The sequence below is a fragment of the Ciconia boyciana genome, chromosome 2 (genome assembly GCF_034638445.1).
Source record: "Ciconia boyciana chromosome 2, ASM3463844v1, whole genome shotgun sequence".
In the NCBI taxonomy this organism is placed as follows: Eukaryota; Metazoa; Chordata; class Aves; order Ciconiiformes; family Ciconiidae; genus Ciconia; species Ciconia boyciana.
In genome coordinates this window covers 68,027,719-68,046,614 of record NC_132935.1, presented here as the reverse complement: position 1 = coordinate 68,046,614, position 18,896 = coordinate 68,027,719, and the positions used below count along the sequence as shown (strand labels likewise).

At 37.5% G+C, this 18,896-nt stretch overlaps 1 protein-coding gene across 1 annotated transcript in view; it reads right to left on the bottom strand.

The window, feature by feature from the left end:
• LOC140647833 (dynein axonemal heavy chain 5-like) overlaps positions 1-18,896 on the bottom strand; it is a 173,624-nt gene that overhangs the window by 43,233 nt on the left and 111,495 nt on the right. Inside the window, exons 61-69 of the mRNA XM_072852925.1 lie at positions 18,660-18,878; positions 15,961-16,137; positions 11,563-11,757; positions 8,448-8,603; positions 7,996-8,178; positions 4,558-4,728; positions 3,754-4,132; positions 2,364-2,635; positions 339-503 (exon numbers count right to left, since the gene is read on the bottom strand). Of these exons, the coding sequence (XP_072709026.1) occupies positions 339-503; positions 2,364-2,635; positions 3,754-4,132; positions 4,558-4,728; positions 7,996-8,178; positions 8,448-8,603; positions 11,563-11,757; positions 15,961-16,137; positions 18,660-18,878 (1,917 nt within the window). The remainder of the gene's footprint in view (positions 1-338; positions 504-2,363; positions 2,636-3,753; positions 4,133-4,557; positions 4,729-7,995; positions 8,179-8,447; positions 8,604-11,562; positions 11,758-15,960; positions 16,138-18,659; positions 18,879-18,896) is intronic.

Genomic DNA, 18,896 nt, shown 5'->3' with positions numbered 1-18,896 from the left:
GCTCCTACAGTGAATGTGACACAGTGTAAACCCCAAGTATTGCTCTGTTCTTATAGCTAAGTAGTTTCACTAAGTAATGGACTATCATTACCCAGTCCGCTGGATAAAGACAGAGGGCTCATTGGAATCAAACAACTGGAAAAACCAAGAATGTAACATTTCCATTTCCTCAGTAAATGCATTTTGGCTACTGGTCCAAAATTAACTTCCAGAGAACACGGCTATGAATATAAATATCATCATTCAGACTTCTATAAAATGTGGAAATACCATTTCTAGTTCAAAGGATAGTTTTAAATGTCTTTATCAGCTCTAGCAAACTCAGTTTAGAAGGATACCTTTGATTTTGCAAGACGTTCTATATTTTCAGTGGGGTCAGACCCCATTGATAAAAAGCACGTCAAAGGCGTTCGACAGTCGCTTTCTGCCCACATTGCTTCCATTTCAAGAATAAATCCTTCCGCATATTTCCCTCCAAGAGATTCTGCAATGTAGTGTCGAGCCTAAAAAAAAAAACAAGTTACCAGAAATATATACCTTTTATTTTTTTTATTTAGCATTAATCACTGATGTGGAATTTACCAATACCTACATTGGAAGGCAACAACTTTCTAAACTTTCGTTTTCAACTTTGGTGTAACAAAAGTTACAGTCCACAGGAGGCAACCATTGAAATTCTCAGATAGCAAACTTCAAACAAAGAAGAGAAAGAATTCTGCTCACCCAACAGCCATCCTGTGAAAATTGTTGCTAAATGTTTTTTTTAAAAAGGACTAAAGAAATCCATGCAGAATAGATCTACTGTCGGCTCTGAGGACAGCCCAGATATTGCCCCTAAATTACTGACTGCTAAAGCTTGGTGGATAGCCAAACAAAAGAGTTTCTCTGTACGAGCCCCATTCTTAGCTCCTCTAAGCATGTATTGTTGACACTGTCTCTACAGCATAGCAGATTAGACAGATCTTTCGTCTGACCCAGTTACAATCTTCCATATATTTGTTGGAACTTCAAACAAATTCTCCTGTCCAGTGGTTATCCAATTCAAGTCTCTTACGCTGAGTGTCTATTTCTACAAAACATAAACACAGCTCAGACTTTATCCTTAAAGGTCAAACCTTCCCTATGCCTCTATCGTCCTCTTTTCACAAACATTTTCTAAAAGGATTTCTAAAGCTATCCTGGTGTATAAAACGCTTTTTTGACTGACATGATTTTCCAGCTGTGTAAACTACTAGCACAGATTCTGAGGCATGTATTATGGAGAGAAACACCCAGGAACAAGGTGGACTGAGGAAGATGCCAATTCCACAAAAAAATAACTCAATCATCCACTATTAAGTGTAACTTCTGCCCTAGTGAAGAGAGGTAACATTTTGTAACACTTGGGGAAACAGTAGGGAAAGAAGAGATAAAGAAGATAATAACAAAAAAGATCCCCTCTTTCCTCAAAAATTAAAATAATTATAGTTTTTGAAATCACTGTTCAGAGACATTCTTTCTCAAAGATGGTTGTGCAAGACAGTAAGTATATTGATAAATGAGCAGTAGCAGCTTTATTATTTTGGTCTGTTTAAATTGTGACAGATGGAGCTCCCATACTTCTCTCTTAATTACCAGCTGAAGGGAAGAAAAGGAAAAAGTATGGAGGGGGTCTTGTTGAAAAAGAGGTCCATGAAAAAATGGTGTCACCTAAATAAAACACAGATGCTATCACAACATGTAACATGTAAAGTTGAGATATGCAGGAAGTGAGAAGTGCTACTTTCCAGTGTAACTAAAGACAGAAAAAAGTGAAAAGAGGATACTCATAGGCTCATACATGTCTTTTAGACCTACATAGAGAAGAAAAATCCAAATGTCACAGACTGTGGAGAAACTGCTAGTCTATTGCAGGTTCTTTTATGGTATCTGCCATGAGACAGTCTTAATGATTACTTCCTCAGCATGGAGGGTAAGTAAACAGTTTATCTGCTATTTTAGTGCACCTGTCATCAAAGTGAACTGTTCTCTTTCCACTTCTTCTGTGAAAAAATAGGGATGTATCTTTTGATTCACTGGAAGAATGCAACTGCTTTACAAGTTTCATGACTCCACTTTAGAAGTGCCACATAAAAAGAATGGTATTCTTACAGCTCCAACACAATGTCATGTTTTGCAATGCTCTTTTTTAATTCATTGCAATTAAATAAATTAATATTTCTTTCACATATATTTATTATAAGGATTTCAATATCTGATTTTCAAAATAGCTCACTCTGCAACAAATATTATGATAAAAACAAATTCAGAGAACATAAGTTTGGAACTAGCAGTTCTACAGGAGATGCCACATAGTATAACCATTGTACAAAAGCATATCTTACTTGGGCAACGGTATGATCAGGGCACCAGCTACGGACAAGGAGCAGTTTACGGAATTGATCCAGTAAGCTGTCATACCCATCAGGAATAACAGCTTTTTCAGGTGCTTCTTCATCAAACCAAGCTTTCCAAGACTTCTCATTCCTAACAACTTGCACCAGAAGTTGATTAAAAGGGTACAAGCTAGATAACTGCACAAGATTGAGCCATGTCGTGTCAAGGATCCACTTTTTTGGTTTTGGTTCAACAGAATTCAGATCCAAACTCGCACCTCCTGCAAAGTGAAAAGCATTATAGAGGAAAACAACCATTGTTAAACAGAAAAATGACAAGTAATAGAAAATATTTATTTATATAATTTAGGGAGTAAAAATCTTTGTAAACCAGGGCACGGAGACCTAGAATTTGCACAGAAGGGTCATTTAACAAAGACCTATTGAGGAAGTGGTCTCAGTGCCTCCCAAAGCTGATATCCCAGTAATTTTTGTGCTGCTTTTTCTCCATCTGTAGAGCTGGAATAAAACTTGCCTACCTAAAAGAATACTCAAACCCAAGTCTTCATACCAGATGTAGAAAGGAAAGGACCTATGGTTAGTCCAATCTCCCTTCACCTACAGAATAAGAGAGTACAGGGGGCATTCATTTCCAGGACTGTGCAACTTCAGCAGCCTCTTAGCTCAACCACCACTCCAGTGTCATGTCCATTTGCACCTCCAACACAGCTAAGTCACAGCTGAACATTAAATCGGTGTTTGCAAAGCAAATTGAGATATTTGGATGGCAAGTACCTGACTGTACTTATTTTATCTCAGTACTTGATTGTACTTATCATATCTTGGAGGCAGTGGGGTCCACCCCCATAAAATTTTATAAACTTTACTAAAATTTTTCTTTGTCATTGTGTGCGAGTAGTGACATGCAGTGGTGGTATAATGCAATGCAATATAATGATGTTTTACAACATGTAACAGATTTCCACTTAATTGTGGTACAGAGTCCTTATGCATTCACATGCTTGCTCACCACCCATCAAAAGAGATTTTGCTGACTGTCTTCAAGCTCACAGACAAAGGTATGTGGCAACTCAAAAAAGAGGCACACAGGAGAAAACTATAGGGACTCTTACAAAGTAATGGACTTTTGTTTTCTGTTTTGCAATGTAAATCAGTTAAATATCTTCATCTAAGCATTATTTTGATAATAAATAATCTATATTGCTCTTATTTTGGAAAATTTGTCTCTTAATTCCTTCTTGGGCTATATATGCTTTCATTCACCAGTTAAAAAACATTAGATCCACTGGATACAGCATACTGCTAGTGCAAGCACTGCAAAATCTGAATTTGGCAGTTCACAGACATATGTAAACAGGAACATTTTGAGAGAAATTACCTTTGATCAGTGTCTCAAACTCAGTGTGTGAAATTTTCTTGGCCTGTAAGTCAATCTTCAGTGCCAGAAGCAATGTAAACAGGAATCTGTGATTTTCATACAGCCCTCGAACTGTGCACTTGAAGACTTCATAGGTGAGATGCTCGATCACATATAGTACCCTTTTTGCTGTGATCTGAGATTTCCGAGATCTTTCCACTGATAGGTCAAAAATGCCAAGGAACTGCCGTAAGGATGTTTGGTACATGACATTAACCAAGCTCATTTCCACAATTAGGAAATAAAGGATGCTACCACGACCAGCAACGGGCCGATACTCTTCACGTGCAGTATTGATTTTCACTTCTGTCTCCGCTGCTATGTTTAATTTTTCACTGACCTTAAAATTAATGGAAAAGACCATGAAGATTAAGTGATGTCACTTGTGATTTATACTGCCCAAGCAAAAAGAAAACGTCTTGATTAAGATCACAATGGTATTTTTAGTCAAGCTTTGCTTCCCTCTGTCAGTGTTTCCACACAGACGTTGTGTCTTCATGTGTTCAAACACCAAGCACGATGGGATTTGATTCAAACTTATACCTGCAAAGTATGTCTGGAATATAAAGCAGTATCCAGGTAATAGTTTAATTTTGCAACATTTTATGAAGGAAAAATGATAGTGTTTCTACTATTTATTTGTTAAGAAGTCAGATGTTATATAGTGGCTCTGAATGGAAAAAACAAAACCAGAAAAAAAATCTGTCCACCAATAATATTTAAATTGCAATTACAAAATGTATCTGCAATGCATTCAAAATTCACCTCTTCTGCTGTTGTTTTACTGATTCTTAGGACTTCTATCAGAGACTCATCTTCAACCAAAGAGCCCTCTGTACTGGTTAGACGGAAGAGTAGATTATCCTCAAGCTCCTGCATTTTCCTCTTGTTACATGTCACTTCTTCCATCAGTTTGACTCTTTCTGCCTCCAGTTCCTGTATTCAGAATTTTTCCTTAGAATATTTAAGATTAATTCAAAGAAAGATTCCTTATAACAACACAGAAAACATGTGATTTCATGCATGATGGATTGGAGGCTTTGCTGCTTTTTCTATAAAATACCGAAATATTATATACTAAAGTAATTTATATGTATACTGCATTTATTTGATTAATTCAGCACACTGAGGAGTGAAAACACATCAGAATTACCAGGAAAAGCTTCCTCATAGTAAGATGCACAAAGCACTAAAGCTAGTTTCCAATGGGAAGTGATAAAAGCCACATTACATTACATACTTGAAATTAAATCAGACAAAGGACTGAAAGATGCATTGTGTGGATGGATTTTACATTGTTAGGGAAGTTGACTGGATTACCTTTTCCATTTCTAATTTATATGACTCCGTGACTTTGCAAGATACACTCCTCTACTGCTTATAAAATAGGAAATGTTACAATTATTATCTACGTCATATGGAATTTTTATGCTATTTCTACAAGACAGACAAAGGCAAGGGAACAATGACAGACAAGTCAACACAATGTCAAGTGAAATGAGGCATCTATACTGCACAGTCCAACACAGCTCAGGGATACCCTTGCTGGCTACCTTTATTTAATCAATCAAGTCAACCTTCCTGTAAGAAAAGGGTAGTTAATATTACCAGTCTACCTACACCTATGGCTTCAGTTTATTTTCATTCTTGTCAACATGCCAAGTTAGAGAAAAAGGAGATGTACAGAGTTATGCAGTACAGGAGAGGCTCTCCTGTATTTCAAAGAAGTGATGAATTTCTTTACTCTCACAACCTTCTTATTTCGAAACCTGTTTGTAATATATTCTAGGGCTACAGAATGTAGCTTTGTGGAAGCTACAAAAAACCGCATCCCAAAAGAGGAGAATGACTTAAGCATCAGTCATTCAGCTTCAAATTTTCTGCATTTTCTCCTCTTTCTTTACCATTAATGCAAAAAAGATTGGAATTACACAAAAGGAGTAGTTCTACAGAATACTCAAACATGCATTTAAGTACGTGCTTAAATTCTACCTAAGGACACGCTGAGTTTAAGAACAGGCACCTCACCCATTCTATTTGTAAGTCTGTAAAGAGTATCTTTCAGAAAATTAGCAAATATAACAGATGCCAGGTTTTTGTTTGCAAGAGGATTTCACGACTGCATTTGTAATATAAAAAATAGCTGTTCTAAACACAAATAGTGGCAGCAACTTCATTATCAAAGTACAAAAAGATGCTGATAATTTTTTTTTTTCATATAGTTACAGGAGCAACCTTTAAAGCTGAGAAGAATAAACACTTCTTTGATCATATATTTCATTGATCACTATAGCAATCTTAAAGAATGTCTTGTTTCTTTTAATATATTACTTTAGCTCAGTGATCATAAATTTGTCTTCTTGTTTGTAATAGAAAACCTGTTCTTCAGATTCTCTGTTCATGCTCTGTCTTTTCTTTGAACTAAATTTATCAGAGCACCATTGGCTCTGGCTATCTACACCAGGGCATTCATCTCTTACTGAGACAGAAGAGAGAGAACAACCATGATTTCTTCATATGTGCTAAAGGGAAGAAGTTTAATAAATGTTGATCACCTGCAACCATGTCCCTGTGCAGCAAGTAGTGCTGATACTAACCAGCTACCCTTGCAGCTCTCTTCAGCTGATACACAGCACTGGATGAATATTTTTCAGTGACTATATTTTTGACCAAAATGCAGTCTAGGTGTTGCTACATACATTCAATATGAATTCTCTAACAGTTTTTTTCCAGGAAAAAACCCACAGAGTGAGGGTATCTGCATGTGGGGAGATGAGTTTTATATGTAGTTCATGAGAAACCAATTTCACTTCTCTCTTGATTTAAACCTCTGCCTCCCATCAGAGGTAAGTTACTCAGTCAGAATAGTCCCAGCCACTCCTGCTGATGCTGTTCAATTTTGCTTACAAAAACATACATCTACTGGAGTAAAGATCAAAAGTTTTGCATCCCTAGCATTTGTCTCACCCTGCTAATGGATAGGTTTTCCTCAGTACCTGCTGTTGTAGTTTTTCCATTTTTCATGGAACAATTCACAGGAAGTTTGGGCATAACAATAACTTTCTAGCCTCTGGTTGTGACTGTCAGACTGAAGGAAGGGCACTTAGATTCCAGTCCTTACTTCAGCAAATGCTCATTTGAGCAAAGTGGAAAGGTGTTGGCCGGAGAAAGTGACAGCACCACTAAAGCACACTTGTTAGAACATGCTTTGGGAAGTCGAAGGAGGAATAAATTCCCCTAGGTGGGGAACTGCTCTCACATGAGCAAGCCTACCTGAGTTACTTACTGAAAGCAGCAGCTCTGCTAATCCACACCTTAATCTTTGTTATTTTTCTCACAAAGACACAATTATGAAATGTTCCATTTGAAATAAATAAGTCATTCAATTTGATGTGAAATACAACTTCTGTGCTTTCACTTTAATGAGAAAGGAAGCAAATATTTAATTTTAGTGTAACTGGACCATAACATTAATGTATTTATTGGTATGACTGCCACAGTAAAAAAAACACCTTTGTCCCCAGTGCCTATGATGAATTGACTCCTAAGTTTTTAGATAACCAAGCTGTTAAAGTAGATCACACAAAAAGAAATAGGAACGATGTAGGAATTAAATTATTGTGGATGATGTCTCAGATCTGATATTATGAAATAAAACTCCTGAAAAACACCTGAGAGAGGATTTTCATCCTTATATTTGCTTCCACATAATCAATGGAAATTTTAGTAAGAGCAGAGTCAAATCAGTGTTCAGGGCTCCTTAAAAATCTCATATCTCCTTGCACACTAGAGCCTGGCTGGCAAAAGTAGTTCGAGTTCATAAGCATTTTTTCATTTAATTCAAATTAAGTTTAAAAAGGAATTAAGAAATAAAAGAGGTTTCTGACTGAACAAGGAGCCTTTGCTATATATGAAGGAATAAAGATGCTTTATGCATGTCATGTATATGCCTGTGATGTATTTTTAATGAATAATTTTCTTTCTTCTCTTTCCAAGGCCAGATCTTAAAATAAATGTTTAGGTCTCTCCATTCAATTAAAAACCAGCTCCACATTGTCTTTCAGCAAATGCACAAACCCCTAAACTCTCAGTCACATTTTTGTTCTTGCATTTTATTTCAACCGAGACATTAAATACATCCACTCATGGTGCAGATATTGAACATGCCTTCCCTCTACACAAATATGGCAAGCTACTAGATACCTGTTTTTCTGTGAGGATGACACGGCCAAGGAGCTGATCTTCCAGCCCTTTCATAGTAACGGTAAAGTCAATCACAGTCGTTCTTGCACTGATTTCCGGAGTATAGGCAGGATTAGCCAATTTTGTTGTCATATAAAGGGTAAACCCCGTCATCAGATCTACCTCCTTGTCACCTACTTTCACCTGAAAATAAAACATATTACTCAATTTTCAAAAGCTGAATTCAGAAAAACAGTTATTTTATCCAGTGAAAAATAGATTAACTCTTTTTTTACATTTTCATTTACATTTTTTAAACTTTCTGCTTAAGGGGTAAAAAAAATCCAACCCCATGAGTTCACTACTCATCTTTCTAAGTGTTGCAAAGGTGTGAATCTCGGCAGTATCCAGACTACCAGATACCCAGCATCTGTCCTATTGTTTTTTAATTTCATGTTCACAATTCATCTTACTTTGTGTGCTGAACCAGATTTTATGAAATTTTTTTCCAAGATGTTATCTAGAGCAGGATCAAGTTCCTCTCCAACATCTTCAATTAACAAAGGTCGGCCAAGGGACAGGCAGTCTTCTATATGACTTCTGAAGAACTTGTGGTTCATAGCTGTAACCTAGGTAGATTGGTTCACAATATAGCATGCATTTGCAAGCACATAGAAAACAGTATAAAACCTATTGCAACTTTCAAAAATTATATTCATCCTGGGATATCTGCACAAATGATTACATTTTAGGGACCAACACTCACTGCTGCTGAGATTAATGGAAGTTTTGATTTAAGCTTAACAGAATAGGAGATCACACTTCTTTATTGTTATCTATTTATTTACTTATCTACATATCTATCTAATCACTGTAGTATCTTCATAACTTTTAAATATTAATGCATTTATGCTCAGAACACTAATGTGAAGTAGGGAAATATTTATAGGGTTCAGAGAGGGAACCAGTGTTACATAGGAGGCCTGGTCTCACATCAGATACTGAATTTCCAATTCAGTTCCCATTTCACAATATAGTCTTAAAATTGCTAAAAATCACATAGACTCCTTTTCACGTATTTCAGTTTAATAGATTTAACATAAGCCTTTGAGATGATAATTGAATAGCCTTTGCAGGTATCTGTTAAGCCATGGTTTTGGGGTGGTTTTTTTACTAGAAAAAAACCCTAGGATAGACATGTTTTTAAAATAAATCCTTGTCTTGCAGGGAGTGTTCTTTGAAAAAGGTATAATTAAAATATATAGAGGCATATTAGACAGTCTTAAAACAGTATCTTATTTAAAAATGAGTACTATGTTCCACCGCTCTGCACTTTTAGCTTTGTTATAATGTAAGCATATGTGTATCCATCACAAAACAGAATGTTGCCTATATTTTTAGTCCACATGAAACTGAGGGATGAAGTTAGTGTCTCAGTGACCAACAACATAACCCTAACAAGACCATAGCAAATTACAATATCCCAGATGTAAAGGCATAATCTAAAGACTTGGGTATTTAGAGTCTTGACATAACTCTGTTCCTCCTGGATTTTACAGGGGGAGAACTCAGATTTTTCTAACACAGCTGACACCTGAGCCAAGATGTCTAAAAGCCCATAACTGACTGAATTTTCATCAGGAAAGCTTCCTCTGCATTTAGAGGCTGCATCTGTGTGTATTCAAAGCCATGTAAGTTTTGAGAGTACTCAGCAGCTCAGTAGTTAAGCCCCATCAGGATTCACAAATTTCATAGGCTGGATATTCACACATACTGACCACAAGGCAAGCCTGGTAGACATTTTTCTCTGGCTCATCAGTCAAATGTCATCTTCACTTAGAGTGTATGAATAGTGGGGAAAGAGGAAACAGTATTTTAATCTATATCTCCCAGTCCCTGCTTTGGTGAGTATATGAGATAAGATCCTTATGCAATTACTGGACCAGGGAATGGAACCTGTGTGTTCACAGTCCCCTTCTGCAGGCTGCACACCGGCACATGGCAAGAGCAGCCACCTGGAGGGGAGGCAATACAGACTCGGTGCCAATTAAGGGAGGGAACTGAAGTTGCAGCTTGGAGGACACTTTAAAATTATTGGGGGAAAGGCTATAGCATGGCAGAAAGAGTCAGCATTGGTCCCTAAGTGAAGGAGATTCAGTGTTGCCACTCCTGAGCTCAGCTTGGCAGCTCTCTGAAACCTGAGTAGGAGATGCAAGTCTCAAAGAGGGTGGAATATGAGCTACATCCTTCTCTCTATTGTCTCCTGTTGGTTACTCACACTAGCGTTTCTTGATCCAACATCTGGGGGCCAAAGTAAGGTCTGATGTAATTTAGAGGAAGCCATGTTATCTACTGCAAGTAGATTTCACACAGTCACAAAATGCCTAAATTATTCTGTGAATACAGCTCATGTTTTAGGAGAGCTTTTCATCATATTTTTAATAAAGGCCTCCATTTTTCCAAGATCTTTGAATGTTTTACATTATTTTTCTGTCTCTTCTCAGTCAACACTTCCCATTTCTAGCTGTGTTTCTACACCATTTTTTGAGCACATTCAACTTACCAGAAACTGGATTTGGTGTGGGATTGAATGTTGGGCCTTTCTTAACAGTGCTAGGAAATAGACCTAGGTCAAGGTCCAGAAGGTTAAGGATTTAGTTAATAACATCACCATGAGGTCATCAGCTTTCTGGATGTCACCATCCTTCATTCTCAGTTTCTCTTTCTTATCTATCACTCTCATTTTGAGTGAAGATAGTATACCATGGTATTCATGTGATAATCTACAGTTGTAGGATAGACTTGATTTATTAACAACTAACTCTTTAGTATCATGCTCGATGTGGCCTGAAAATATATCATGTGTTTAGATCTTCACCATAACCCATCTTATCTTTATTGGTTTAACAAAGCATGGAGGGTAGGCTGATTAGAAGGCAAAAAAAAGAAAGTTTTGAATCAAATAGAAGACCCAGATCCCAAACAGAATGCACTGCTAGATAGAAAGTGAGAAGGGTGGATAAATTAAGCAATAAATATTTTTATCACATGCATTTAATCATCAAGATGTAGCCTAAATTTGAGCTTTGTGTTTGTTATGCCTCAAAGATCACTAGATTTCCATTCTGCCTCAGGCCACCATTCTTTTTCTAATTCCTCTCTTTTTCTTTTCCCTAATTTCCTCTTAAAATGCTTACCCTAAAATGTTATTGCCATGCAGTAGCAACTGCCTGATCCTGTCTGCTCTTAATTTTGCAAGTTAGTTACTTCCCTCTACATTTCTGTTTCTCTTTATGACAAGTAATTAAAAGATTCATCATAAAAATACATATGGCATAACATATAATTCCAATTTGCTCTTGAAACTGTCTTTCTGGGAGATGACAAAGCAGTAGAAGCTATATCACCCTGATACAGATAGGTCACAGATTTTGTGTCATTCTTGTTTTAATTTCTGTCTAACTGTATACAATAAACATAATTTTTAAATTACACATGGCCAAAGTATGATGACAGAAAAAATAGTTCACATTGCTAACGATGATGTGAAATGACACACACATAAAAAATATTAAATGAACTATTTACCTGGAGTCCATTATCCTTTTCCTTATTTTTAATCCAGATCTTTCCTTGACCTTGTGGATCAATCAGCAAAGGATATCTAGATGCTTTTGTGACAATTATGCCATTCTGAATTGAAAGGTCATCGTTCGGAAGACCCTGGAGGTTCCATTCACCCACTGTAGCATTGTCAACAAGCATACCAGTAAGGTTCAGGTCCTAATAGAAAATATGTAATTACAAAATTAGTACCAGTTAGAGGAGTTATACTAAAATGTTTGATGGAAGATTTTTCCCCTTATTCTGACCATAATGCATGATAGAATGTATTTGGTAGTTATTGTTTATTGTTTCCTTTCTTTAAAGTTCAGTGCCTAAATCACTGAAGTTGGGCAGTAAAGAAAGTGAATTCTGTTGAGGCTTTGATGTCCATCAAAGAGTGTCAGAGAAACTTTGAAGCCAGTTCAATATCTAATGATAACCTGATTTTGGTATTGGCAAACTCTCTCCTTGCTAGCTCAAGAGGAAGTCTTGTCTTGGTCACAAGAGCTTCCTCCTGCTGTAAAGTTGTAAAGTGCCCTCCAAGTATGTATATGAATACAGGATGGCTTGTGAGAGACTCAGAGAAGAAAGAGGAGATGTGGTATGGATCAATAACCATGAAATATCATGGAAAGTTATTGTTGCTATGGTCAGAACTCTTCCCAGCTCATATATTCTCCTAAAGTTTGATTTGCACGCATCAACTAATCTACTTTATTTTATTCACTATGAACAGTGACTGGCCTCCCAAGAATGTGTTATGTGAAGAAAACAGTGCTTAAAATCACAAACTAAGCTCTCCAACTTAGAAAAGTAGCTTAATAATGATGTGAGTTTAAAAAGAATAAAAATGAAGGGGTTTTTTTTATTTGCTCCTTACATTTTTCACTCAAGAATTCCTATTTGTAAGCTTTCCCTACAAAAAACATGTTTAAAAAGAAAGAAAAAGCCTGCGACTCCTGCAAAAATCACATAATTCAGCATCTGAAGCCTAAAGCAAAATTTCAAATACTGTGAGACTTGTGATACAATCATGAGAGTTAGTGATACCAGTAGTTGCAAGACTCAAAAGCTTTTTTACCCTTTTGATTTTTTTACTACTCTGATTATTGAAGAATCTGAATGAAGCAACACAAACTATTCTCAGAAGACAAAGAAACTTTAAGAATCCAATTTCCATTTGTGAAAAGGACAGTAAAGCATTTAATAGCCAAAATTTTCAGCAATTGGAACCTAAAACCATATTTAGCTCCTTAAGCAGATGAATAGGGTCTAAACACCTTTGAGTTTTTTCTTACTGCAGCAGGAAGTATCAGTCACTGTGCAACTCTGAAACTTAGCTAATTTAAGTGCCTAACTACACAGATAGATAGCTAATTTTAAACAGCTCTCTTTAAATTATTATGCCTAAATGACTCATACACCCACAGCCAGTTAGTCTGTGACAAAGTAAGGCAGATGTCAAGCCTTTTGCTTGAACTGCAAAGCTGCTTTCTTTCCTGTTGTGTGAAGTACCAAGAGAAGTCCATATGCTGCCTTTTGTGAGTACTTAATCCACTGGAAAAAATTAAAACTCTCTTCCATACACTATCATTGAAATCATAATCCTGTCTTTAATGGCAACTATCTAAACAGAATGGTAATTATGGTTTGAAACTCATTAATTATGGCATTCTGTGCCTAACCTGTCCATATTTAAAAAAAAAGGCAACACAAAAACTATCAAAAAGTATTCCTCACATTTTGAAGGATGAAGCTGAGTAGTAATGTGGTCAGAACATCTTCACAGAGGCAGAATTTTAGTTCTTTATGTCTTGCTTTCTAAGAACATTATACATCCAAGTTCTTATCCTTAAACAGTAAGAATCTTGACAGATATTCCCCAAGGTAAGTAGCTTTTAAGAACATTTTGTACACTGAATTTGGGAAAGAGCCTCCCTGGGATGAATGTATGTAAGATAACTCCCATAGCACACTGGTAAAGAATCTTTCCTGAGGCTGCACTGCTACTGGTACTTTATTAATAAATCCATCTTGGCCTTACATATTACTTATCATGAGGAGCTTTCAAACAGCTTTGCTGGGCAAGTCAGAGTCCTTCATCTTTGTAAGTCATAGCATAAATTGGGCTGGGCTGTGAGGGTCACTCTGTCAGGTCATGGTTAATCACTGTTACGAGAAGTATTATGTACCAACTAACGTAAAAAAAAAAAAGATTCACAAGTATCTTCTATGAGATGAACAGCATGACAAATCTCTCATGGCAAAGAGGTCTCCCTAATATAGGTTTTAAGTGTCAAATCCCCCAAGAACCTGAAAAGAAGATGTAGCAGGGATACTAACCTATCTTCAACTGTTTCACAATGGTACAGCCACAGCTGTACACAGGTTGCTCACTTGCTCCCAGCACTTTCCAGCAGCACCTGCTCTGTCAAAAGCTTTGACACTGAGGACAGGAGCCATTTGGACTTAATGCCTCCACTCCTGTACTGAGAATAAGAGAGACTCCCTGAACTATTTCTCCAGTTTCTTCACTGCTGGAGAAAATGTATGCAGGTATTCACAAAACCAAGGGGAAGGCAACATGGACAGATTACTCAGAAAGACAGTTTTGATTATTATGGCCTAAATTCTGCCTTTAGCATGAATATGTCTTCCAAGTGCAAGGAAGAATATTAGGCCGACCTCCTAAAAGTCACGGAATAGGAATAAGGCTGCTGCTGGCCATGAGCAAAGCCTATGCACCAGAACAGCTGCCAGGTCCGGCACTCCTGAGGCACATAGTGGTTAAAGGAAAGAACAAGATTCATGTAAAGGAACCTGCCCTGTATCATAGTCCCAGCATGCAGGTTGCTCACTTTAATAAAGGCAGTATATGATGTGGCAGGGAACTGAAGCTGCATGATGGGACCGTAGCTCCGCTGCATTTTAGGCCACCTCTGCGCGCACAGACTTAGGCCAATTGAGAAGCTGTAATGTCAGACTCACTGAGAACAGCCTGACTGGTGACAAATGTACATGGATTTAAGAGCTTAGACTGGAGCAAGCTGAAGTGGTGTAAACCAAGTTTTACAAAATCCACGTTTTGCTTAACTTAATAATTTCAACAAGACACTTCAAATTAAACTAAATTAAATGGTGTGGGTACACAGCAGAGGGTATGACAGGAGGGTATTAATTGATAATACATGGAGGTGCAGAGGTTATATTTCCTGGTTCAAAATGTGTAATGGTCTTTTGTATAACTGGGTGTAAGAGTATTTTTATGTCAATTAAGAATTAATCAATCTACACTAAGAATAAAAGTGTGAAGCTTTAAAAAGGAAAAACTGTTTAGTTTCATTTTACAGATATTTTCTAGCAAATCTAGATTATTAAAATGTTGTACTTAAGTGATCCTAAATGAAAATAATGGAAATTTTTATTCCTAGACTAGTTTGTTGTGTTCAAAATTTAATATATTAAGAACAGTAGCTTAAAGAATTTATGATGTAATATGTCAGAAATACAAAATATATGAAAAACCTTTCATTCAAATTCACCCTTCATAGTCTAGATTTACAGTTCAGAGTGAAAAGTGGATATCTAGAGAGAGAGTAGATTTTTAGTGGCAGCACATGAGACTTTAGGTGGTCAAAGTGGAAACAGGGCAAATCTTGCTGGGTCCCTGGAAGTTGGTTGGGGCATAACTCCCACCCAACCCAGAAGCCACAGACCAGTCTCCCCACCTCTGCACCATCCTGTGGGCCTAACTTGGGAGCTGCTGCTTCAAAGACTGCCTGGAAAAATATAGGGGCACAGCAATACCAGTAGTGGGGTGGTATTCTCAACCACATATTCACAAGTTATTCCTTGTAAGGGGATAACTTAAAATATTGAGGGAGACAGTTATAACTGGTGTTTTCTTCAATATACATATTTTTGACTTCCAGTAAATGCTCAATGTGGCTGATTTGCTTGACTTTATGACTGAAGTTATGGACACAAGATGGTATTTGCAAAAAAACACCAACTATGGGGGGAAACTGTGACTACCTGATAGAACCGCTTATGATAAGGTAAATCTATTCTAAGCTGGTAAATTTTACTTCGTTTCCCATATTATTCCAGGGCAGCTAACCTCAGACACCATCTCTCAGATTTGCCAGAGCGATGGCCTATATAACAATCTTGCAACACATGACAGTATAAAGAGGATCTTAAAACACATTTTTTAAGCTCAGTTGTCAACTGTTCATATTTTTTATTTATTAAAAATTTGATGGAATGTGACAGCCTGTAAATAATCTTTCAATTATGTACTTTTCCAGAACGGAATGCTCAGAACATTATTTCTCTGCAAGGCAAAGAGTAGAGTCAGGACAGAGCATGAACACTTACATTACTGTATGGAATCTTGCTGTTGTCCATCTCTTTCTTCCACAGTTGGAGGAGCAAATTCCTGTACTCCTGATTGAAAGGTCCAGAGTAAGAGAGAAATCCAGTGGCCAGAAGAACATTCCCCACTAAATTAATAATTTGATTTTGAAAGTTTTTGCTGCTTGCTGTCCAACGAAGCTGTATGTAAAATATAAAGGAGTTAGATTAAGCAGGCACAAAACTAGCATGAAGATCTAACTTGAAAATTTATGTCTTTCTGGTAAATAATTGTTTTTCAAAGGAAGAGTATGTTTGGCTTTAAATCATTCTTTTCAGAAGCAGAAGTTTGCTTGGAAGAGATGGTAACCACCTAACCAAGTGGATAAAAAGCATCTTTGCCAACAAGCTGGCCAAACTGTTAAGAAGTGCTTTAAAGGAGGAACAAACTGGGAGGGAGAGGATGACCAACAATCATGTGAGGAAGTGGAGGACTGGGTTGGCAAACAAAATATGTGGGGTGATATAAACAGCAGGGACCTTGTAATCAATAAAACAGGGCTAATGGAGGACCACCCCAAGCATATCCACATAAACAAAGAAGCGCCTACCAGACAGAACGATGGGGATAGCTTTCATACTGTTTCTGGGAAATTAGCACAGCTGGACACCTCTCTGAAGTGCTTGTACACTAATGTGCACAGCATGGAGAATAAATGAGGAATTAGAGGTCTGCATGTGGTTGCAGAGTCCTGATGGGGATCGTGGGGACATGGTGGGAAGGCTTCCACAACTGGGGTGCTGCAACAGGTGTATACAGGCTTGTTAGGAAGGACAGGCTGGGAAGGTGAGGAGGGGAGTTTTGTTTTATCTGAGAGAGCAGCTGGAATGCATGGAGCTCTGCATCTGAGACTCTGGGATGGACAATGAGCCAGTTGAGAGTTTACCAGTTAGGATTAAAGGGCAGACCAACATGGGTGATGTTGTGTGTGTCTGTTACAGACAATGTGATCAGGAAGAAGTAGATGAGGTATTTTTCAGACAATGGGAAGAAACCTTGCATTCACAGGCCCTGGTCTACATGGGGGACTTTAACCACTCTGATATCTTCTGGAGGGACAACACAGTAAGACGCAAGCAATCCAGGAGGTTTTAAGGAGTGCACTGACAAAAAATTCTTAGCAGAGGTAACTGAGGATCTAACGAGCAAAGGCGGTTTGCTGAACCCTCAGACTTGCAAACAAGAAATAACTGGTCATGAATGTAAAGGTCGGGGGCAGCCTTGGCTGAGAGAATTGAGATTGTTTAGCCTTGAGAACAGACAGCTCAGGGGGAATTTTATCAATGTGTACAAATACCTGACAGGAGGGTGTAAAGATGATGGTGCCAGACTCTTTTCAGTGGTACCCAGTGAAAGGACAAGGGGCAATGGGCACAAATTGAAATACAAGAAATTCCAATTAAACACACAAAAAATTTTTTTTACAGTGAGACTGGTCAAGGACTGGAATATGTTGCCCAGAGAGGTTGTGGAGTCTCCATCTTTGGAGATATTCAAACCCCAGCTGGACAATGCCCTGAGCAACCTGCTCTATTTGACCTTGCTTTAAGTGGGGGGGCTGGGCTAGATGATCTCCAGAGGTCCCTTCCAATCTCAATTATTCCATGATTCTGTGATTTTCTGAATATTATTTTTTGAGTTTTACTTATTCCTTTCCCTCCAGATTTCTGTTCCCTTCCAATCACTCTGCATGCAATCTTGGTCAGGACCTACGTGTTTTAAATTTAGAAAATACACATTTAACCCGGTGTCAGTTTTGCCCAAGGCTCCAAGTGCCATATATAGTCTTCTAGGTTTTTTCTGAATTTTCAAAAGGAATAACAGCTTGTACAAGACCTCATAGCACAAGGCTTCAGAAAACCCACAATAAGGCACTGTAACTTCATATTTTGGTGTTGCTCTTAAATTTAGAAATTCAGTGAAAAATATGATAAAGCATCAAACATTTTTGACCGATATATTTTGAAGTACAGCTATGCAAACAAATGCTGAAGTCCTGGCCTCAAAGGATGTAATGGTTGAAGTCAAAGCTCTCATCAAATTTGGCTGTGTGTGAAATCAACCAAGGAATTATCAAAGCAAATAATCAGATGAGAAAAAAGAGTATTCTGCTTCCTCCGGAAACCTTTCAGGCTGAAGCCAGAAAAATCTGCATAGGAAAGTTTAATTTCAAGCTCAGTGCGGAGGATAATGATGAGCCCATAATTCTGTAAAAGGCTCCAGTAGAAATCTGAACTTCAAATATAATTCAGGAAATTAGTCAAGCTTCAAACTCCTGTTCTTGTATACTTGGTGAGAAAAAGAGAGTAATCCTTATAAATATTTTAGGGCAGTTATTTAGGTTAAGCCTAATTCCTCTTCTTACTAAAGCTAAAAGGAATTTGGCTCCTTGGCTTTAAATCTGAACTTTATCCCAATATGAGCCGTATGATATGACATAAATCTTCATACAGAAGAATTAAGTTAACACAATAAATTGTTTTACTTCGTTATATACATTAAGTTCAAGCAAAAAACATATATATAACTAAAATAGAGTGTCATATGATACCGAGATGTCACCCTGCCTTGAACTTCTTGAGCACTACTAATGATCATTATGGAGTATTCTCAAAACTGAGCACCTACTTTGTGCTGGAAACCTACTCATATGCGCTAGTACCTTTTCTCCACCTAATCCTTCAATCAGAGCTGTGGCATTGTTCATCTTCCTTCTGCATGCCTCAGCATCATCAAGTAAGTCCTGCTTCTCTTTCATAGCAGTATCATACATGGCTTGTACTTGATCCAGTTCCATTTGCTTCTCATCCAGCTGAATTTGCGCATTATTCAGTTCCATTTGGGCAGCTGCAAGTCTTCCCTCTTGCAAGGCTAAATTTGCCTACAAACATTTAAAAGT